Source organism: Gouania willdenowi, chromosome 11 (assembly GCF_900634775.1).
Source record: "Gouania willdenowi chromosome 11, fGouWil2.1, whole genome shotgun sequence".
Taxonomy (NCBI): domain Eukaryota; kingdom Metazoa; phylum Chordata; class Actinopteri; order Blenniiformes; family Gobiesocidae; genus Gouania; species Gouania willdenowi.
Genome location: NC_041054.1, coordinates 7461095 through 7478372, shown reverse-complemented (window position 1 = coordinate 7478372; position 17278 = coordinate 7461095). Strand labels below are relative to the sequence as shown.

The following is a 17278-nucleotide window of genomic DNA, read 5'->3' as shown; positions in this document are numbered from 1 at the left end:
TTGATATAACATGAATAATATAATTTTTTTTTTTTTTTTTTATTATTATTCCACGGACCCCCAAGCTACGACTCTAAGACCCCAGGTTGAGAACCACTACTATAGGATACTATTACACAGTAATTCACCCCCTATAATGATCTGTTCATGTGGCATCTTTACCAGTCAATGATCCCGGCCTGTGATATTTATATAAATCTTATCTCAAATGAAGTGCAAAACAAAACAAAAACAAAACTGGAACTGAGTGTTCCTTATTTAAACTTTAGGAACAAGCCACAGCCTGTTTGCATAAGATGACATCAGCGACAAAAACAGCTGATTGGTCAATTTGCACGGGGACTCCATAGTGCTTCCAAACCCAAAGCGCCCTGTTGACCCTGGCCAGGTTATGTAAGAAAGTCATGTTGCACTATTGTTTCGTCATGATTGTGTCCACTTCATGAGAATAGATGCTCACTGTTGTTCAAAACTACTTTTTATCTCATGCTTTCTGTTGGTTTCTCAACTTGAGCGTTCAGCCAACATGCAACAAAATTATCTGTAGCTCTGTAGGTAGAATCGTCTTATTCAGCATGTGACAATAGAGGTGATACACGCCTGCAGCAAACATCTTATTACGTTATTATGTAAGCGCGTCTTACCAATCATATCCCTCCCACTGGCTTTAATAAACCCGTGACTGTGTCTAATCTTATCAGACGTATCATCATAACTACAATGACAACGACAGCTTGAAGCTTTTTAAACACTCAGTGGAGACAGGATGTTTCTGTAAGAAGCCTGCAGGAAGCTTTGTTTTCATTTAGTGTTGACAACCTTACACACACACACACACACACACAACTGTAAAGAAGCGCTGGTTGGAGACCACTTGCTTTCTGTGTGGTGTGCATGTTCTCCCTGTGTCTCCATGAGTTCTTCCTCTATGCATCTCTGCCTTTTATCCTTAAATCCAAAAACATGCAGGCCATGCAGAACTAGTTGGATATATCTGGGCCACAACTTTAATTTTAAATCACAGATGCAAACAAGGGAATGTATTTAGGTTTAAAATATCAACTTTATTGAATATTCTATTCTAGCAGTTTATCAGTCCTTTAACAAAGCACTAGTGCAGTGCCCGTAGGAAGTATGTATTGCTATAGAAAGGTGGGAGGGTAAGAAGCTTTTTCATGGATGGCCAAATGAGGTTGTGTTTAAAGGTGGGACATCAGCACTGTAGAGGTAGGACTGATGACATCATCACTGTAGAGGTAGGACTGATGACATCATCACTGTAGAGGTAGGACTGATGACATCATCACTGTTGAGAATGATACTGTTTATAAATTATTTCATAAATGCTTTACAAAAGAATTTATTAACGGTATCAGTGCAGTCCAAACAAATCCGACGGCGCACACCCTTGAACCAAGCAGCAGCCATGTTGAAAGTCTCAGGTCAGTTTGATCCTGATCCGCAGAGATGTTTGAGGAACAAACACGCACACAGACAAACAGACAGACAGACAGACAGACAGAGATCCTTTGCTTTTATAGAGAGATTATCGAGTATGTATAGAGGTGGACAGTAACGTGTACAATTATGAATGAAATTTACATAGGGTGACCTTTTAATAGGAATACAGAATATAGATAGAGAGATTTCTGACTCAGGGTCTATATAAACCATACAAGTGGCCATGACGCTAAACTGTGGAGGGCTATGTCATATTTTTTGTTCCAGTTATCTGGTATAGAATGGTATCACATTCAAATTCAAACAGTTTGTTATTTGCTCTCTTTTGGTCCATCTTGCCCTCTTTTCTCTCTGGCCCATGCACAATGTGCCCATCAAACAAACAAAGTGACTTTGAGAAAGGTCCCTTAAACCTGACTGCTACCAGCACTCTCATAAAAAAAGTTAATCTCAATGAGACTGTCCTGGTGAATAAAAGTTAAAACAAATAAATAAATAAATGTGCTGGAAAAACTGGACATAGGGTCACCCTAACTAACCTGAACAAACTACTTGTATACACATATACAGAATGATGATATATTCACGAACAGGAGAATCTGTAAAAATCCACATGTACTAACACAACACTATAAATATGGAAAAGCACCCGCTTTTTTCAACATTGAGCACAAACTGTTAACCTAATGCACTAAATATTCTACCCACTCATAGGGATACCATGCTTTTGTTTTGTATCGCATTTATTCATTCATTCGTCTCCTGATCTGCTTATTATGAAGCCTGTGTGTGTTTCCAGACTGTGTATGGCAGTAGGTGACTTGGGGTGTGTTCATGTGGATGGTGGCAGAGGGAAAGAAGCTGTTTTTGTGTCTGGAGGTTCTGGTCCTGATGGACCGAAACCTTCTTCCAGAAGGGAGAGATTGAAACAGTTTATGATCGGGGTGGGAGGGGTCGGCCACAATCTTTCCTGCATGCCTCAAAATCCTGGAGGCGTACAGGTCCTGGAGGGAGGGCAGATTGCAGCCGATGACCTTCTCTGCAGAGTGGATGATACGCTGCAGTCTGGCCTTGTCCTTGGCCGTAGCTGCAGCGTACCAGATGGTGATGGAGGAGCAGAGGATGGACTGGATGATGGAGCTGTAGAAGTTCACCATCATCTTTGTTGGCAGACTGAACTTCTTCAGCTGCTGCAGGAAGTACATCCTCTGCTGAGCTTTTTTGATGAGGGAGCTGATGTTCAGTTCCCACTTGAGGTCCTGAGTGATGATGGTCCCCAGGAAGCAGAAGTACTCCACAGAGCTCACTGTAGAGTCTCCCAGGGTGAGGGGGGTGAGGGGGGCTGGGTTCTTCCTGAAGTCTGCTATCATCTCCACTGTCTTTAAAGCGTTGAGCTCCAGGTTGTTCTGGCTGCACCAGGACACCAGCCGGTCTCCATCAGAGATGAGACCGATGATGGTCGTGTCGTCTGCAAACTTCAGGAGTTTGACCGACTGGTGAGAGGAGGTGCAGCTGTTGGTGTACAGGGAGAAGAGCAGAGGAGAAAGAACACAGCCCTGAGGAGATCCAGTGCTGATGGTCCGGGGAGCAGAGATGGTTTTTCCCAGCTTCACGTGCTGCTTCCTGTCAGACAAGAAGTCTGTGATCCACTTGCAGGTGGAGTCTGGCACGTTCAGCTGGGAAAGCTTGTCCTGAAGGAGAGCTGGGATTATAGTGTTGAAAGCAGAGCTTTCACAAACAGGATCCTGGCGTAGGAGCCTGGGGAGTCCAGGTGCTGGAGGATGAAGTGGAGAGCCAGGTTTACAGCATCGTCTACAGACCTGTTGGATCTATAAGCAAACTGCAGGGGGTCCAGGTGGGGGTCGGTGATGTCCTTGATGTGTTCAAAGGACTTCATGACCATGAAGATGAGGAGAAGTCTCTGTTTCTACCCAACAGCAGCTGGAGTTCGTCCACTTTGTTACACAGTGAGCGCACGTTAGAGAGGAATATCACCGGTAACGGTGTGCGTCGGCCGCGCTGGCGGAGACGCACAAGCGCACCAGCTCTTTTTCCTCTCCTCCGGCGCTTCACTGCGTGAGCAAAGGTGAGCGCACCTTTGAGTAAAATGTCCAGTAAATCCACAGAGGAAGCGATGAAAGTGGGAAATAAATCTTTGGGGATTGTTGCCCTGACGTTCAAGAGCTCTTCTCTTGAATAAGAGCAGCCAGTTGCGGATTTTACGACAAAAACAAGACAAAAAAGTGCGCACCAACACACCACAGCAGCCATCCGCGGCGCCATCTTGCCGATTAAGATGGCTCCAACATTCCGGCCCCTAATTGTGTTTGTGAGCCACAAAACAATTATTTTTACATAATATACAAAAGAGCCATATATCTATTAACTGTATGCAACAAATAACCGAACAATTAAATTTGCATAAGTCACATCCCAGCTGGTATTTTTACGCAGACTTAAGTACATTTTTAACTGAGTTTAACCTTTAAACAATAACACCAGTGGGATCCTGGTAAAAAAAAAAAAATGCGACTGGAGTCAGAGGTTCCAGAACATGACTCACCGTTGGAGAATAGCCTTTACCGCTTTCTCTTTGAGCAAAATGTCAATCATGGGAACCTACATATCGCTTTCAAGCAACATGCAAAGCTTAGTTACTGGCCGCAGGAAAACGCTTGAGCTTGTCTTAACCTTGGCTTGACGAACTCGTCCCCTGCTGTCTTCAAATACCTGGATCACACGAGCCATCACCCAGAAGTTCCGTGGAGCTGTGTCGTCGACAACAAGAACAACGTCACCTTCCGTGATGTTTCTTGTTGGATGAGTCCATTTGTGTCTCTGCTGCAGATCCGGTAGGTATTCCCTAGTCCAACGTCTCCAAAACAAATCTGCTAAGTATTGGACTTGGCGCCATCTGCGTCTGGAGTATAAGTCAGTCTTGTTGAACAAGCCTGGTGCAAGCCGAGTTTTGACCTTCATCAGAAGTAGATGGTTAGGACTTAAAGCCTCAAGATCGTTTGGATCATCAGAAACTCTCGTGATGGGGCGGCTATTGATGATCGCCTCAAACTCGCACATCAGAGTGTGCAGCCCTTCTTCATCGATTGTCTGCTGCTTCACAACAGAGTTGAGAACCTTTCGGATCGTTCTTATCTGACGTTCCCATATGCCACCAAAATGAGATGCTGCAGGAGGGTTGAATAACCAAGTGATGCCTTTTGTCACCAAAGTACTTTGAATCTTAGCATTGTCCATTGCCTGCACTGCCTCTCGCAGCTCACGTTCTGTGCCTACAAAGTTAGTTCCATTATCGGAACGAATCAACTTAACCTGCCCTCTCCTGGCTACGAACCTACGCAGGGCATGAATACATGAATCTGTGTCCAAGGAATTCGCCAACTCAATATGCACAGCTCTTACAATCAGGCAAGTTTTCGACACTAACCCACACTTCACGGTAGAAATCCAGGTTTACAGCAGCAAGTCAAAACCAATGGAGCACAGAAACTCTGATCATTTAAAAACATCAACATAAATCAATATTTAAACAACATTACCTTTAAAACTATTTCAAAATTACCTATTCCAAACATATTAATATTTAAACATAAAAATACTATGACATAATAATGATATAATAACATAATAATGGCTCTAACAGTAGTGTTGCATCTTGTGGTGTGGATGGTGATGACAAAAAAGGTGGTGTAGAAAAAGTTAGTTGGAAAGTGGCTGAGAGGGGTTTGGTCATGTATGTAAAAGAGATAAGTGTGTAGGGAAAACCATGCTGGAGCTGTCAGAAAAGAGGAATTATGGAGGACAAGTGAGAATATTTCATGGATGTAGGAAGTGAGGACATTACACACTAGTATTACTAGTAAAACTAGCCAGTTAACTTTATTCTAGTGTGTATTACAGACATATATAAGTGAATATAATCTATTAAATATTATATCAGGAAATAGCAGTGATCTTCATTACATCAGACCTAATTTGAGCTTTTTTCTTTCTTGTATACATAAGAAGTTCGCTCTCTAGGGTTGACATGTACCTAAAGCGAGTAAAATCAACTCTTGTGTAATCGTGTAACTAATACCAGCAGCTCTAATGAAACAGATATTTCTCAGTGAATCTCCTCCCAAACACTGCTCACGCCTCGTGCTGCACTCCTGCCACACCACGCACACGTGCGGCCGTTGGTGATGGGGCGGGACCTCGCTTAAGTCCAACCAATCACCGCTGCGGACGCTGCCAATAGGCCACATCCCCGAGCCAACGGGATGCGAGCACAACCCTACACTAGCCAATGGCGACGGCACACCCTGTCAGCACGTGTAGCGTCGGTCGGTACTTGTTATGCGAGTCGCGAGGACATGAGAGCAGAGACGCTGACCGTTAAAACAGAGCGTTGGATCTTCTTAAACAAGCCACATCCTCATTACTACGCGATAATATTGTATTAAAAAAAAAAAAAAAAACTTTTCTAAAGAAGCTTCGTTGTTATTTGGAGTCCTGTTCTACGACCAGAAGGTAAGAGAGTTTATTATTATTACTATTATTATTTTATATTGTAGTTTGTAAAACAATTACTTTACAAAATATCCGTTTTAAATCTATGGAAGACATGAATTAAACACATTCTCTTATGCTCCAACAACTCTAATGTATTTCTTATTTAAACGTGTAATTATAGCCATTACTAAACCATATTTTTGAAGAAAATGTCTTAATGTGAATAAAACATAAATCCATACAGTCCTTGAAACCATCCAAACTACTCTTACATAATTTATGGACATGTTTATTATCTTCTACTGTCATTTGTAGACACTATGCCATTTAAAACGAATTTTACTTGCATTTTAGTTGTTGTTTTGTTGTTGTTGTTGTTGTTGTTTAAATCATCCTTTCTTTTCTCTTATTCATTTTTCTTTCTTTTTCATAACCTTTTCATATATTCATGTTTGATTCTCATTTTTTTTATTTTTTTTTTATCAGTTTGATTTAGCTAAGGTTGTAATAGAGTTGGTGTTAATAATATACTCTATTGATTCAATTCAAATGGACTGTTTGAAGAGTTAATGAGATGATGTCTGTGGTGATGGGTTGTTGGAAATAGTCAGTTTGAATCCCATCATAGAAAACATGAACAATAATCCCCACATCACTTTACTGGTCTATATTTAGCAGTGTTTCTGATGTGTTGATAATATGAGCATTGAAGCTGGTTGGCAATGACATACTGATGCATGGAGAGTGACTGATTACAACTGGGGACTTAAATCTATAATGTTATGTGTAGAAATGTGTAGGAAGTCTTTGAAGCTGAGGGAAATAAGGAAAATCATAATTATCTTAACTCACATCATATCTCTTATAAAAATGGAGTCCAAATGGCCAATTCATGATCTATAAACACATGAAGATAAAAACCGAATAGAACCAAAAAGTAAGAAAGAGTTATTATTCCTTTACTATAATATGAACATGTAGCCATGGCTGTTAAAAGTTTAATCACAGAGATCAGCAACTTGTATCATGGCCAAAAAATGTGATTGGAGGGACAAATGATCAGTTGTTTAGTATGTTTTCCTCTCATTTTTGTGTTTTTCTGTTGTCATTTATGTGTTTTTGTTGTTGTTTTGGGTTTTTGGAAGTTATTTTGTGTATTATTCTGTCATTTTTCTGTGTCCTGGAGTCATTTTTGTGTATTTTTATTGTCCTTTTATGTATTTTCCTGTCATTTCATGTGTTTTGAAGTTATTGTTGTTGTCCTTTTCTATTTTTCGCCCTCATTTCATGTGTTTTGGGTTTATTTTTTGTGTATTTTCTTCCGTGGCCCGCATATGGCCCACGGGCCTTGAGTTGCCCACATCTGATATAGCAGTCATACACGTGAGAAGGAGCAACACGCCCAGACACACGAGATCTTATGCGTTTGTGTAGCAGGTGTTTAGTTTGTCACTTAGTTATGATACTAACTTGCCAAAAACACAGTTGAACTTTCATACTTTTGGTGTGAGAGGTGATAAGCAAACTGTGTTCCTCTGCCCTGAGATGGTGTGACTAAGCACACAAGTGTACATGTTGTTGTTGTTGGCATTAATTCAACTGATCTGTCCTCTGCCAACTGACGCACCTAACACGTAATGCCTACTGTCAATCCCTACCTAAACAAAACTAAGGTTCACCCTGATGCTTTAATAGGCTCAAAGTGTTCCTGCTGAAGAGTGACAGTGAGTAGTTCCACCTTAAACTCAGATAAGCTATTCTTGAAATTAATACCAAAGGTTGGACGATAAATAATAAAATATTAAAATGTCACAAGATGTATCGTCAAGGGTTAGAGTGCTAACGTGAGAGGGGGAGGGATCAGATTGAAATAAAAACTATGTCCCGATAGGGCTGCTCGATTATAGAAACAATAACGATTATTTTAATCATAATTGAAATCCCGATTATTCAAACGATTATTTGTCAACATAAAAGTCTTTTTTTTTTTTTTTTTGTACAAAACAAAAACCTTCAAACACTAAAATTACGTATGTTCACTTTTGTAAAAAAAAAATAATTAAAATATATATTATTTAAATGAAAAGGGGCGGGGCATAGGAGCTTGAATGCCTGTGCATTAAACAACTCTAAGTTAGTGTTGATGATCGTTTTTTCTCAAGTGCGCCAGCTTTATTCTTTGTAGATAAATCGTAGAAGCTTGTTTTATTCAGCAAATAAAACTTATGTATAATTGAAAAAAAAAAACCCAAAAAACAACCAAATTGAATAAATAAATCGATTTAAAAAAAAAAAAAAATAATCTCAATTTTGTTATTTTTGTAAAGTGTAAGAATCAAAATCGTAATCGAATTCCGATTAATTGCACAGCCTTTTGTCCAGAAATAAAGTCAAATACAAACATGATTATTTTTCCAACGGCAAATTTTTTTGGTCTTTTATCCTTTCCAAAAAATATTGTATTGTATCGTTATTGTGAGTCCATTACCTTCTATCAAATTGTATTGTCAACTCAGTGTCCCACCCCTACTAAATACTGGAATATTATGTGTGCACATTGGCTGCAGCAGTTCTTGTCAGTTCTTGTAGAAAACTAACTGTAATTGCAGTGATTTTTTTTTTTTTTTTGTACTCATGGACAATTCCTGGTTCTTTGTGTGACTCGTCTCGCTGTGATAGTCTTTCAGAGTTGATCATGGGCTTTGTTCCTCTTCTTAACTTTGTACTGTACATAGTATACTGAGTCTTAATGGGGATGCTGCTTGCAGCTCTTGGCAGCCAGGATGCTTCTTTGTATTTGAATGGAACTGGTGAAAGCCTATGGTAATTGGCTTTTGATAAAAAATGAATATTGCAAAAAGGGAAAGTGTTCAGTTTAAAAAGTGTGCATACTCGCTTATCGACAGAAAGCCAACGTGGGATTTTATATTCTAAAGTTTTTGATGGATCTTGTGTTTACGCACCATTAAATATTGGTGTTAAAATCAAAGCCTAGTGCAGAGGTTCCCAACCTTTTTTTGGATCATGAGTGACTCAATTTTAATATCACAAATTTCTTGCAACCCCAGAGACTTTTTTGTTTTTAATTAGTTTTTGATCATAGTTTTTTTTCAACTACATTTATATTTGAGGAAGTGAAAGTATAGAATACAGTTGTTTGAGATTGTGTGTGGTCTTTTAGTTTGAAAAATATTATATAAAATTATTGAATTTTTATACTGTATTTTTTTTTAACTAGATGTATATTTCAATACAGGTGTTTACGATTGTGTGAGGTGTTTTAATTTGAAAAGGGTTGATAATTTAAAAAAATTACAAAAATATGATTTAAACTATCATTATTATTTAATTACCTATTTAATTTTTTTTTAACTAGATTTGTACTTGAATACAGTTGTTTGAGATTGTGTGTGGTGTTTTAATTTGAAAAGAAATAATAATTAAAAAGATAACAAAATATGATTTTAATTATCATTATTATTTAATTAACGATTTCATTTTTATACTGTATTTTTTTTTACTAGAATTATATTTCAGTACAGTTTGAGATTTTGTGTGGTGTTTTAATTTGAAAAGAAATAATAATTAAAAAGATAACAAAATATGATTTTAATTATCATTATTATTTAATTAACGATTTCATTTTTATACTGTATTTTTTTTTACTAGAATTATATTTCAGTACAGTTTGAGATTGTGTGTGGTGTTTTAATTTGAAAAAGAATAATAGTTGAATAGTAGAATGACAAAAATATCATTTTAATCAGTTTAATCAATTTTGTTTTTTAAATCATTTTACTAGACATTTCAGGGGACCTCATTTGAATTCTGGCCAACCCCAAGGTTAAAAAACCCTGGCCTAGTGTGCCATTACTGTGATGAAGCCCTAAAAACAAGGTTTCTGCTCATGCTTGTGTTTGACATTGCACTACTTACTTATTCAGTAGCTCCTCCTGTTTTTGGACTCTACAGATGAACTCACTGGGCAGCTCTACCAAATGGCTGTCCTACGACTCACTGCCTTCCACACCGACCTTCATCCTCAGCGAGAGCGAGCACACTGAGGATGAAGCAGACGTCTTCTCAGAGGGAGAAGGCTACAGCAGCAGGAAGAAGCCTCCCGTAGCTGATAAGGAGATGAGGTCGTTTCCTCAGAATTACCTCGTCTATCCACCTCGTCCTGATCAGCTGCTGCACTCCAGGCCACAAACATATGAGAAATCCACACATCTCTGCTCAGACTCTCCTGGAGCCACCGCGGTTAGAGCATGGTCACCAGGGGACTTGGCCTTTGCAGAGAAAGTGAGCTTCAATCTTCAAATGACGGCAGCTGCTATTTCTTCCTCTGTGTGTCTCCTTGTGTTAAATGTGTGTGTGTGTGTGTGTTTACCTGCAGTGTGCAGACCTGAGCCGGTTTATTCAACCTTTACTAGAGCTTCTTTACGGACTAAAGGCTGGACGCTTTGACAGAGGTAAGACAGTGTGCTTGATCCAACATAGGAATCTCAGGGTTGGGGTCAAATGCATTCTTTAACTACAATTATGTCTTTAATTATTAATGTTCAATTACAACTCAAATACGATTACAGTGACTAGCATTTTTTCCAATTACAATTAAAAATACAATTATTAATATTTTTTCCCTGAAAGTCAATTACAATTGCATTATTAATTACTAAATTACAAATTCAACTAGAATATTTGCATTTCCTGAAGAAAATGCAAGTGAGGATGCAGGTTCTGGCCTGCATTGCATAAACTTAGCATTAGCATTAGCTTAGCATTAACTTGACGTTTACTTAGCGTTAGCATTAGCCCAATGTTAGCATAAACTTAGCATCAGCATTAGCCTAGTATTTGTGTTATAATTAACCTAGCATTAGCAATAGCCTAGCAATAGCATTAGCAATAACATTAACCTAGAATTGTCACTAACCTAGCATTAGCACCAACCTAGCAATAGCATTAAGCCTAGCAATAGTACTAACCTAGCATTGGCCTAGCGTTAGCATTAGCCTAGCATTGACATTAGTCTAGCATTAGCATTCTCCTAGCATTAACACTAACCAAGCATTAACACTAACCAAGCATTAACACTAACCAAGCATTAACACTAACCAAGCATTAACACTAACCAAGCATTAGCCTAGTATTGGCATTAGCCTAGCATTAGCATTAGCACTAACCTAGCATGAGCCTAGCAATAGTATTAACCTGCCATTAGCCTAGTGTTAGCATTAGCCTAGCATTGGCATTAGCGTAATATTAGCATTTGCCGAGCATTTGCACTAACTTAGCATTAGCCTAGCAATAGCATTAGCCTAGAAATAACTGAATATTAACAATAAGGTTGAAAAATGTTTACTGAGTCTTGAATAAATAAGCCCATAAAATATAAAACTTCCTCTTGTGTTAGCTTTCTGTTAGCGTCTCTTATGATAACGGATCAGTTTTGACCCATGTCCTAAATCAGCTGTAAAATACAAATAAAATATTATCTATCATCTAATTTATTTTTCATCTCTTGATTTTCCTGTTAGGATTTCTTATTCATGAAAATGTTGGGGTTATTTTTTGTGTGAGCATCTGAGCCTTTTTTTCTATCAGTATAGCCTTTAGATTTATTTTTAAATGGTAAAATGATCCTAAAGAGAACTAACTGGTAAACTTGAAATGAAACACATTTTATTCATTGTAAATTATGTATGTGTAAGCCATAGAGCTGTAACATGGTTCCACAGGTTTGTGTTCAATTAAAATGTAATTGACATTTTTGAAGTGAATTATTTGAACACAATTAATTATCAATTACCATTTACAATTATAATTGACCCCAACCCTGCATAGGATTATCATACTTCATGCAAACCACTGTATCTGTTTCTATTGTTTTCTTTGTATAGGTCTGAGCAGTTTCCAGCAGAGCGTTGCCATTGACAGATTGCAGAGGATTCTTGGGATTCTGCAAAAGCCTGAAATGGGGTAAAAACCATCATATGTTTTTAAGCCCAACAATGTTTCAATAGAGCTGAATGTTTTGGGTTATACTCACCATGTGTCTTTTATTCTGGCAGTGAGAGGTACCTTCAAAACCTGCTGCAGATCGAGATCCTGCTCAAAATGTGGTTTCCTCACCTGGCTTTTAAATCCACGGAGAAGCCGAACCCCAACAAAGCTCCTCATGGTGCAATGCACCGCTGCCAAAGTCTGCTCCACACATTGCCTGTTAAGGTAAACGTCTTATTAAACGTAGGCTTTGTTGGCAAATATTACAAATAAAAGTCTTCATGAATGAAAACTGTTAGTCACCACCTTTAGGACCTTTTCTTTTTTTTTTTGCAATTATTTTACACACCAAAAGTACAAAAAGAATGACCAAATTGTAAGCAAGAGGAAGGGAAATAAATGTTGTTTTTGCATAATACTTCCATAATGATCCTGTAATACTCATCCCAATACTTCCATCTGAGCTCCTGAACCCAACCTAGTGTTTGCAGAAGTGAGGCCTCTTATTTTCTGTTTCAAAATTTCTAAAATTCCATTTCAGGGTTTACCCATTCCCGCGTCACTTTAAACTTTTCAGTTTCATCATCTTTCCCTGTTTAGATGACTTTACTTGGCATTAAACTTCCCAAAATCGTACCAAAACATGCTTAATAGAATAGGGTGGATAGTCATTTTTTTTCATTTTATTTGCTTCAGAGAATTTACGAAAATTGCATGATTACGCTGAAATCACGCAAGATTATGTTGCCACACTGCTAGACCCTCAGTTACCCGTTTATGAGGAAAAATATTATCGAAATGTGTGATGTGATCCCAAAACAGTATTTGTGAAATCTTTCATTATTGCCAACCGATAAATCCCCCTCAAATTTTGCATAATCATTCAGATTTGAATGCAGTCATAATAATCTGAACTGCGTGTTCATCACAACACATTAAAAACACACTTCAGGTGAAGCTTTGCATTCATTCTCAGTCACAGGATAACATGATCACGACTCAAACCGTTACATGCAGCGCAAGATTATGGCTGAAAGTGCACATATCGTTAAGTTTGTCACACTTTCTATACATTCAATCATCCATTTTTTGTGAATTTTTTAAAAAAAAAATATTTCAAGCAGTTTAGTACAAACAGAAAAGCTTTCATAGTATGTGTACATACATTTTTCCATTTGTAGTTTGCATGGCTACAGTATACATGATATGTATTAACATAAATACTGTAGATAAACATAAATACACTGCTCAAAAGGGAGTGGGATAAAGTAGCACTTAGAGTGTAAATGTGTAATAATGTCTCAAAAAACTCATATGAGGCATTTCTGTGTCATATTGGGGCCGGATTTTAAATAGAGAGTTTTAAAAAAAATCTGATTGATTATTTCATTTTAGAACATGAATTAGGCTTTTTCAATTTGTTTTCCGGAAAATCAAAGGCCCTACAGAAGTGTTTAAGCTTATTATGTAAAATCCTGGCAAAACAAAGCTTTGTGCAGACGAACAGCTTCTCATGCTTTGCTGTAGAATTCAAATGTTAATTTCTTTATTAACAAGTGTGTTTCTGGGGGTTTTTACCTCCTACAACACCTTGGTTTGTAACAGTTGTTTTTTTTTTTTGTCTTCCTTCTCCTCCCACCCCAACAGAAGAGAAAGCTGAGCTGGTCACACCCTGAATACGTTGGTGAGCTTCCAGCCAAGCGCTGTAAACACGGAACACAGTGGCCGTGCCAAGCTGCACGCTCATTAGACACTACATCCACACCTAAATCCTCCCACACCAGTAAAACACCAGAGGAGACCACCACCACCATCACCACAGCAGCAGCAGCCGGACAGGAATGTGAAACGCGGACAGACACTTTGAGCAAGGCGTCGGGTTTGTGCGGAAAGAGAGAAAGTTCTCCCCACAGCCCAGCCATGCAGGACAGCTCTGTGTCTTCAAGCAACACCATCGCAATAACTGACTCACGTTAGCCGGCCTCCACTGACCTCGCCAACACATGGGAGTGTCTCACATGCCAGCCGGAGCCCATGCAGTAAAGTCCTGACTGGGTTACATAAAGATGAATTTAGGCACAGAGCCAATGTGACGTGGCTGCTGGGTGAATTAATCCAGTGGAGGAAATAAGGACAGGATCAGTTCTACCCCCTGAAGATCATTTTGATTTCTGACGGTTGTTGCACTTTCTATATTTCTTTGTTGTATGTGTTTATTTTATTATTAAGTTAAAACAAAAAAAACAAAATGCGCTGAATTCTTCTCATGTCTTTTCTTAAGCCATCTGTGCTCTGTTGCTGTTTGTGGAGTTGACGTGCACAGTGTCACAGGATTTAATGCCACTGATATTAAAAAAAAGAAACAAAAAACAACCAGATCTCTCTCTTGTCTGAATGTGAGCTAACAGAGGATCTGTTTATTCATTGGGGAAGAGCTTTTCTAAATTACGGGTGACAGGGATTCAGTAAGTGAAAGGTTGGTGGTTCCAATCCCACTGAATCCCAGTCTTTGCAGCACATTGTTTGGTTTGAATTTGAGGGAATGTTTAATAAGGATGTTGGAAGGACAGATGTAGCTTTCCTCCACCAGTATAATATAATTAAATTAAATTGGTTTGTTGTTTAAATGTTATATTTTTCCACTAAATTCCTGCTTCTGTCCGTTGTGTAAACTTTACAGAGAAACTGAATGATTTGGCAGATTGACCCTGAGAAAGGTGGGAGTTGGGAGTTGAAGTCCCAGTGGTTGTCCTACTACTCCTAACCTTTTGTGTGTCTGTTTGTTGGCCCTGGTATTTATTTATAACCACTGGGCTCTGAATCAGTAGCACCAACTCGTCTCATGTCGTTGCCTGAAAGGATTTTCTAAAAATCACAATAAAAGTGTAACTCTGAGATACTGTTTATTACATAGAAGCAACTAACAAACAGTGCCATTCAAAACGTAGGCATTCTTATACACCAACGTTGCAAACGTGTGTGTGTGTGTGAACACTGAAGGTTAAAAGAAGCGTTCACACAGAAATGTGAGCTGGCCTGAAGAGGCAAAGGAATGAGGGATTATGTTACAGGTTGAGAGACTTGAAAGATTGTCACTTTATTTTTATTTTATTTTTTTTTTAATAAATAAAAAGTAATATATTTGAACATTTGTACTCATACTGGCGCTCTTTGAAGGACAATGAGGAAAAGTTACACATTGAAAGAGTTGCAAAGACATAGAGACGTAATACTTGAAATGAGATTTCTGCATGTATTACAACTGACATTCAGACTTTCCAACTGTCCCGTTTTATTTGGGTACGTGGACATTATTGAAGTGTAATGATTAACTAGTGATTTGACGCAGTTAGCCCTTAGCTTGTCTAAAGTACAGTAATATCCTTAAGATGTGATGATTAGAGCAGTTTTCATTCCTATGTGCAGCTCATTTTCAGCATTCATACCATTGTGCTTTATGACCAGGTTTACTGTTCAACAAACAATGGTAAATAGTAACCACATATTTAATTGCAAACCAAACTTTGTACTGTTAATATTTCTCTCAGGCTCCATCATTTTATATTTATAAGTTATTATTGTACCGATCTCCCGTGTGTTAGCATTTTATTAACCTGAACTCATGCCCAACTTTTGTCATCTGCACAACTTTACTCTTGGGTTACGAACGTAAATACCCTCACGTATGAAAAACGTTGTTATTTGGCCATGTTGAATGGGAAAGGAGACTTTTCTTCCACCTCTTGTGTTTCTTTTTCAAATTGTTATTTTTTAAATTTCTTTGTTTCTAACAATTAGGTTGTTTGTAACCGCTTCATGAATTCACATTTTTACATTAAAAAGAATGATTTTGCTTTAAAAAAAACAAAAAAACAACGGCAGTGTGTGTGATTCATTGGAATGGGGAAATACAATAGTGTGTGATGTTGGTCGCACAAGTTGTGGGTGCAACTTCCTGTGTAATAGAAAAGGTAGCAGGAGAAAAAAAAGCAGATCTTTTTCAAATACTTTTGATCAGAAAAATGTGATCAAAAAATTCATTTCAGCATTTACAATCCGATATGAAATTAGTGTTTTTGTGTATTGTTGTTTGTGTGTTTTTTTTTGTATCGTTAAATAGAAATGTCTCTTATTTTGTGTGTTTTTGTTTATGTTTGTGTTTTTAAATAGTTGTTTTGTATGTTTTGGTTATTTTTGTTTACATTTGTTGTCATCTTGTGTATTTTTCATCAGTTTTATTGTTTTTCAAGGCATTTTGTTCAGAAATTTGAATGAGGGCGGTATTTGGCCCAACTCAAGGCCCGGGGGGCCATATGCGGCCCTTTCAAGCATTCAATTCGGCCCACAGGAGAAAGTGAAAATGACAGAAAACATGGATTATTGTGTAAAATACCAAATAATCCAGTTGTGGACACTTCTCCACAATATTTTTAGGGTCTTGCTTTTTTTCCTTTGTTTATATCATATGAATGCAGTCATTTCTAATTTTTCCAGAAATATCTCAATTTAACACAAACAATTCCACAAAATTCCTCTAAATTTACACAAAAATTGGTAACAAAATCAATAATTGATATTAAAAACTAGGGTACAATAAATTTTAAAGTGGGTCTTTTTTCCCCACCTAAAATCTACAGCCCACTTGAGGTCAAACTGGTCTATATCTGAACTAAAATGATTTTGACATCCCTGGAATAAAGCGAGGAGTATTAAAGTCTGATGGAAACAGGTTGGACAATAAATGATAATAAAGGGATTATTATCAGAGGTGGTAAAAGAACTAGTTTTCAGTACTCAAGTAAAAATACAGATACTTGAATAAAAAATTACTGGTAAAAGTATTGAAGTTGCTCTCTTACTTGAGTAAAAGTTAAAAAAGTACATGCTACTAAATTAAAAAAAGTAAAACAACTGTCCTTTCAATATTAAGACAAGGTTTTTAAACCAGCAAATTCCATGTATTTTTTTTTTTCAAGAACTTGTAGAATACTGGTACATGGACATACATTAAATCTGTTACCTTTGAACACCTGGAAAACTTAGCACTCAAAATAAATAAAATGTAATAAATAAATTAAAAAAAATAAAAAAAATTGTTAATTTTTTTTTTAAAACTTCAACATGTTAACTATAAAACTAAGGGACCCGCCTAAAAGAAAAAAGGTCAAACTAACAAAATGTTGCCTTTTTACGTCGTGGCGTCATCTTTGAAAGTCTTAAAAATAACGATATCATTTTTAAAAATAAGAGTAAATGTAAAAAGTCTCCAAAAAAAACAAAAAAAAAAACAAGTAAAGTA

At 37.5% G+C, this 17278-nt stretch overlaps 1 protein-coding gene across 2 annotated transcripts; it reads left to right on the top strand.

Annotated features, from left to right (window-relative positions):
• The first annotated feature begins 5791 nt into the window (after positions 1–5791).
• On the top strand, positions 5792–15126 carry LOC114472649 (circadian-associated transcriptional repressor-like). Of its 2 annotated transcripts, none has more exons than XM_028461964.1 (6): positions 5792–5991; positions 9921–10275; positions 10370–10445; positions 11877–11955; positions 12048–12204; positions 13627–15126. In XM_028461964.1, exons 2-6 carry the CDS (start codon positions 9946–9948, stop codon positions 13954–13956), a joined length of 972 nt encoding a protein of 323 aa, XP_028317765.1. In that variant the 5' UTR covers positions 5792–5991; positions 9921–9945; the 3' UTR covers positions 13957–15126. The 2 variants fall into 2 exon arrangements, with proteins under 2 accessions (XP_028317765.1, XP_028317764.1); XM_028461963.1 differs by having other exon boundaries at positions 5794–5991; positions 9946–10275.
• Positions 15127–17278: the final 2152 nt, after the last annotated feature.

Bases quoted from the DNA above. Each gene is read 5' to 3' on its own strand.
- LOC114472649 (XM_028461964.1), top strand. From the start codon at position 9,946: ATGAACTCACTGGGCAGCTCTACCAAATGGCTGTCCTACGACTCACTG. The intron at 10,276-10,369 runs GTGAGCTTCAAT...GTTTACCTGCAG, and splicing joins ACTTGGCCTTTGCAGAGAAA to TGTGCAGACCTGAGCCGGTT. The intron at 12,205-13,626 runs GTAAACGTCTTA...CCACCCCAACAG, and splicing joins TCCACACATTGCCTGTTAAG to AAGAGAAAGCTGAGCTGGTC.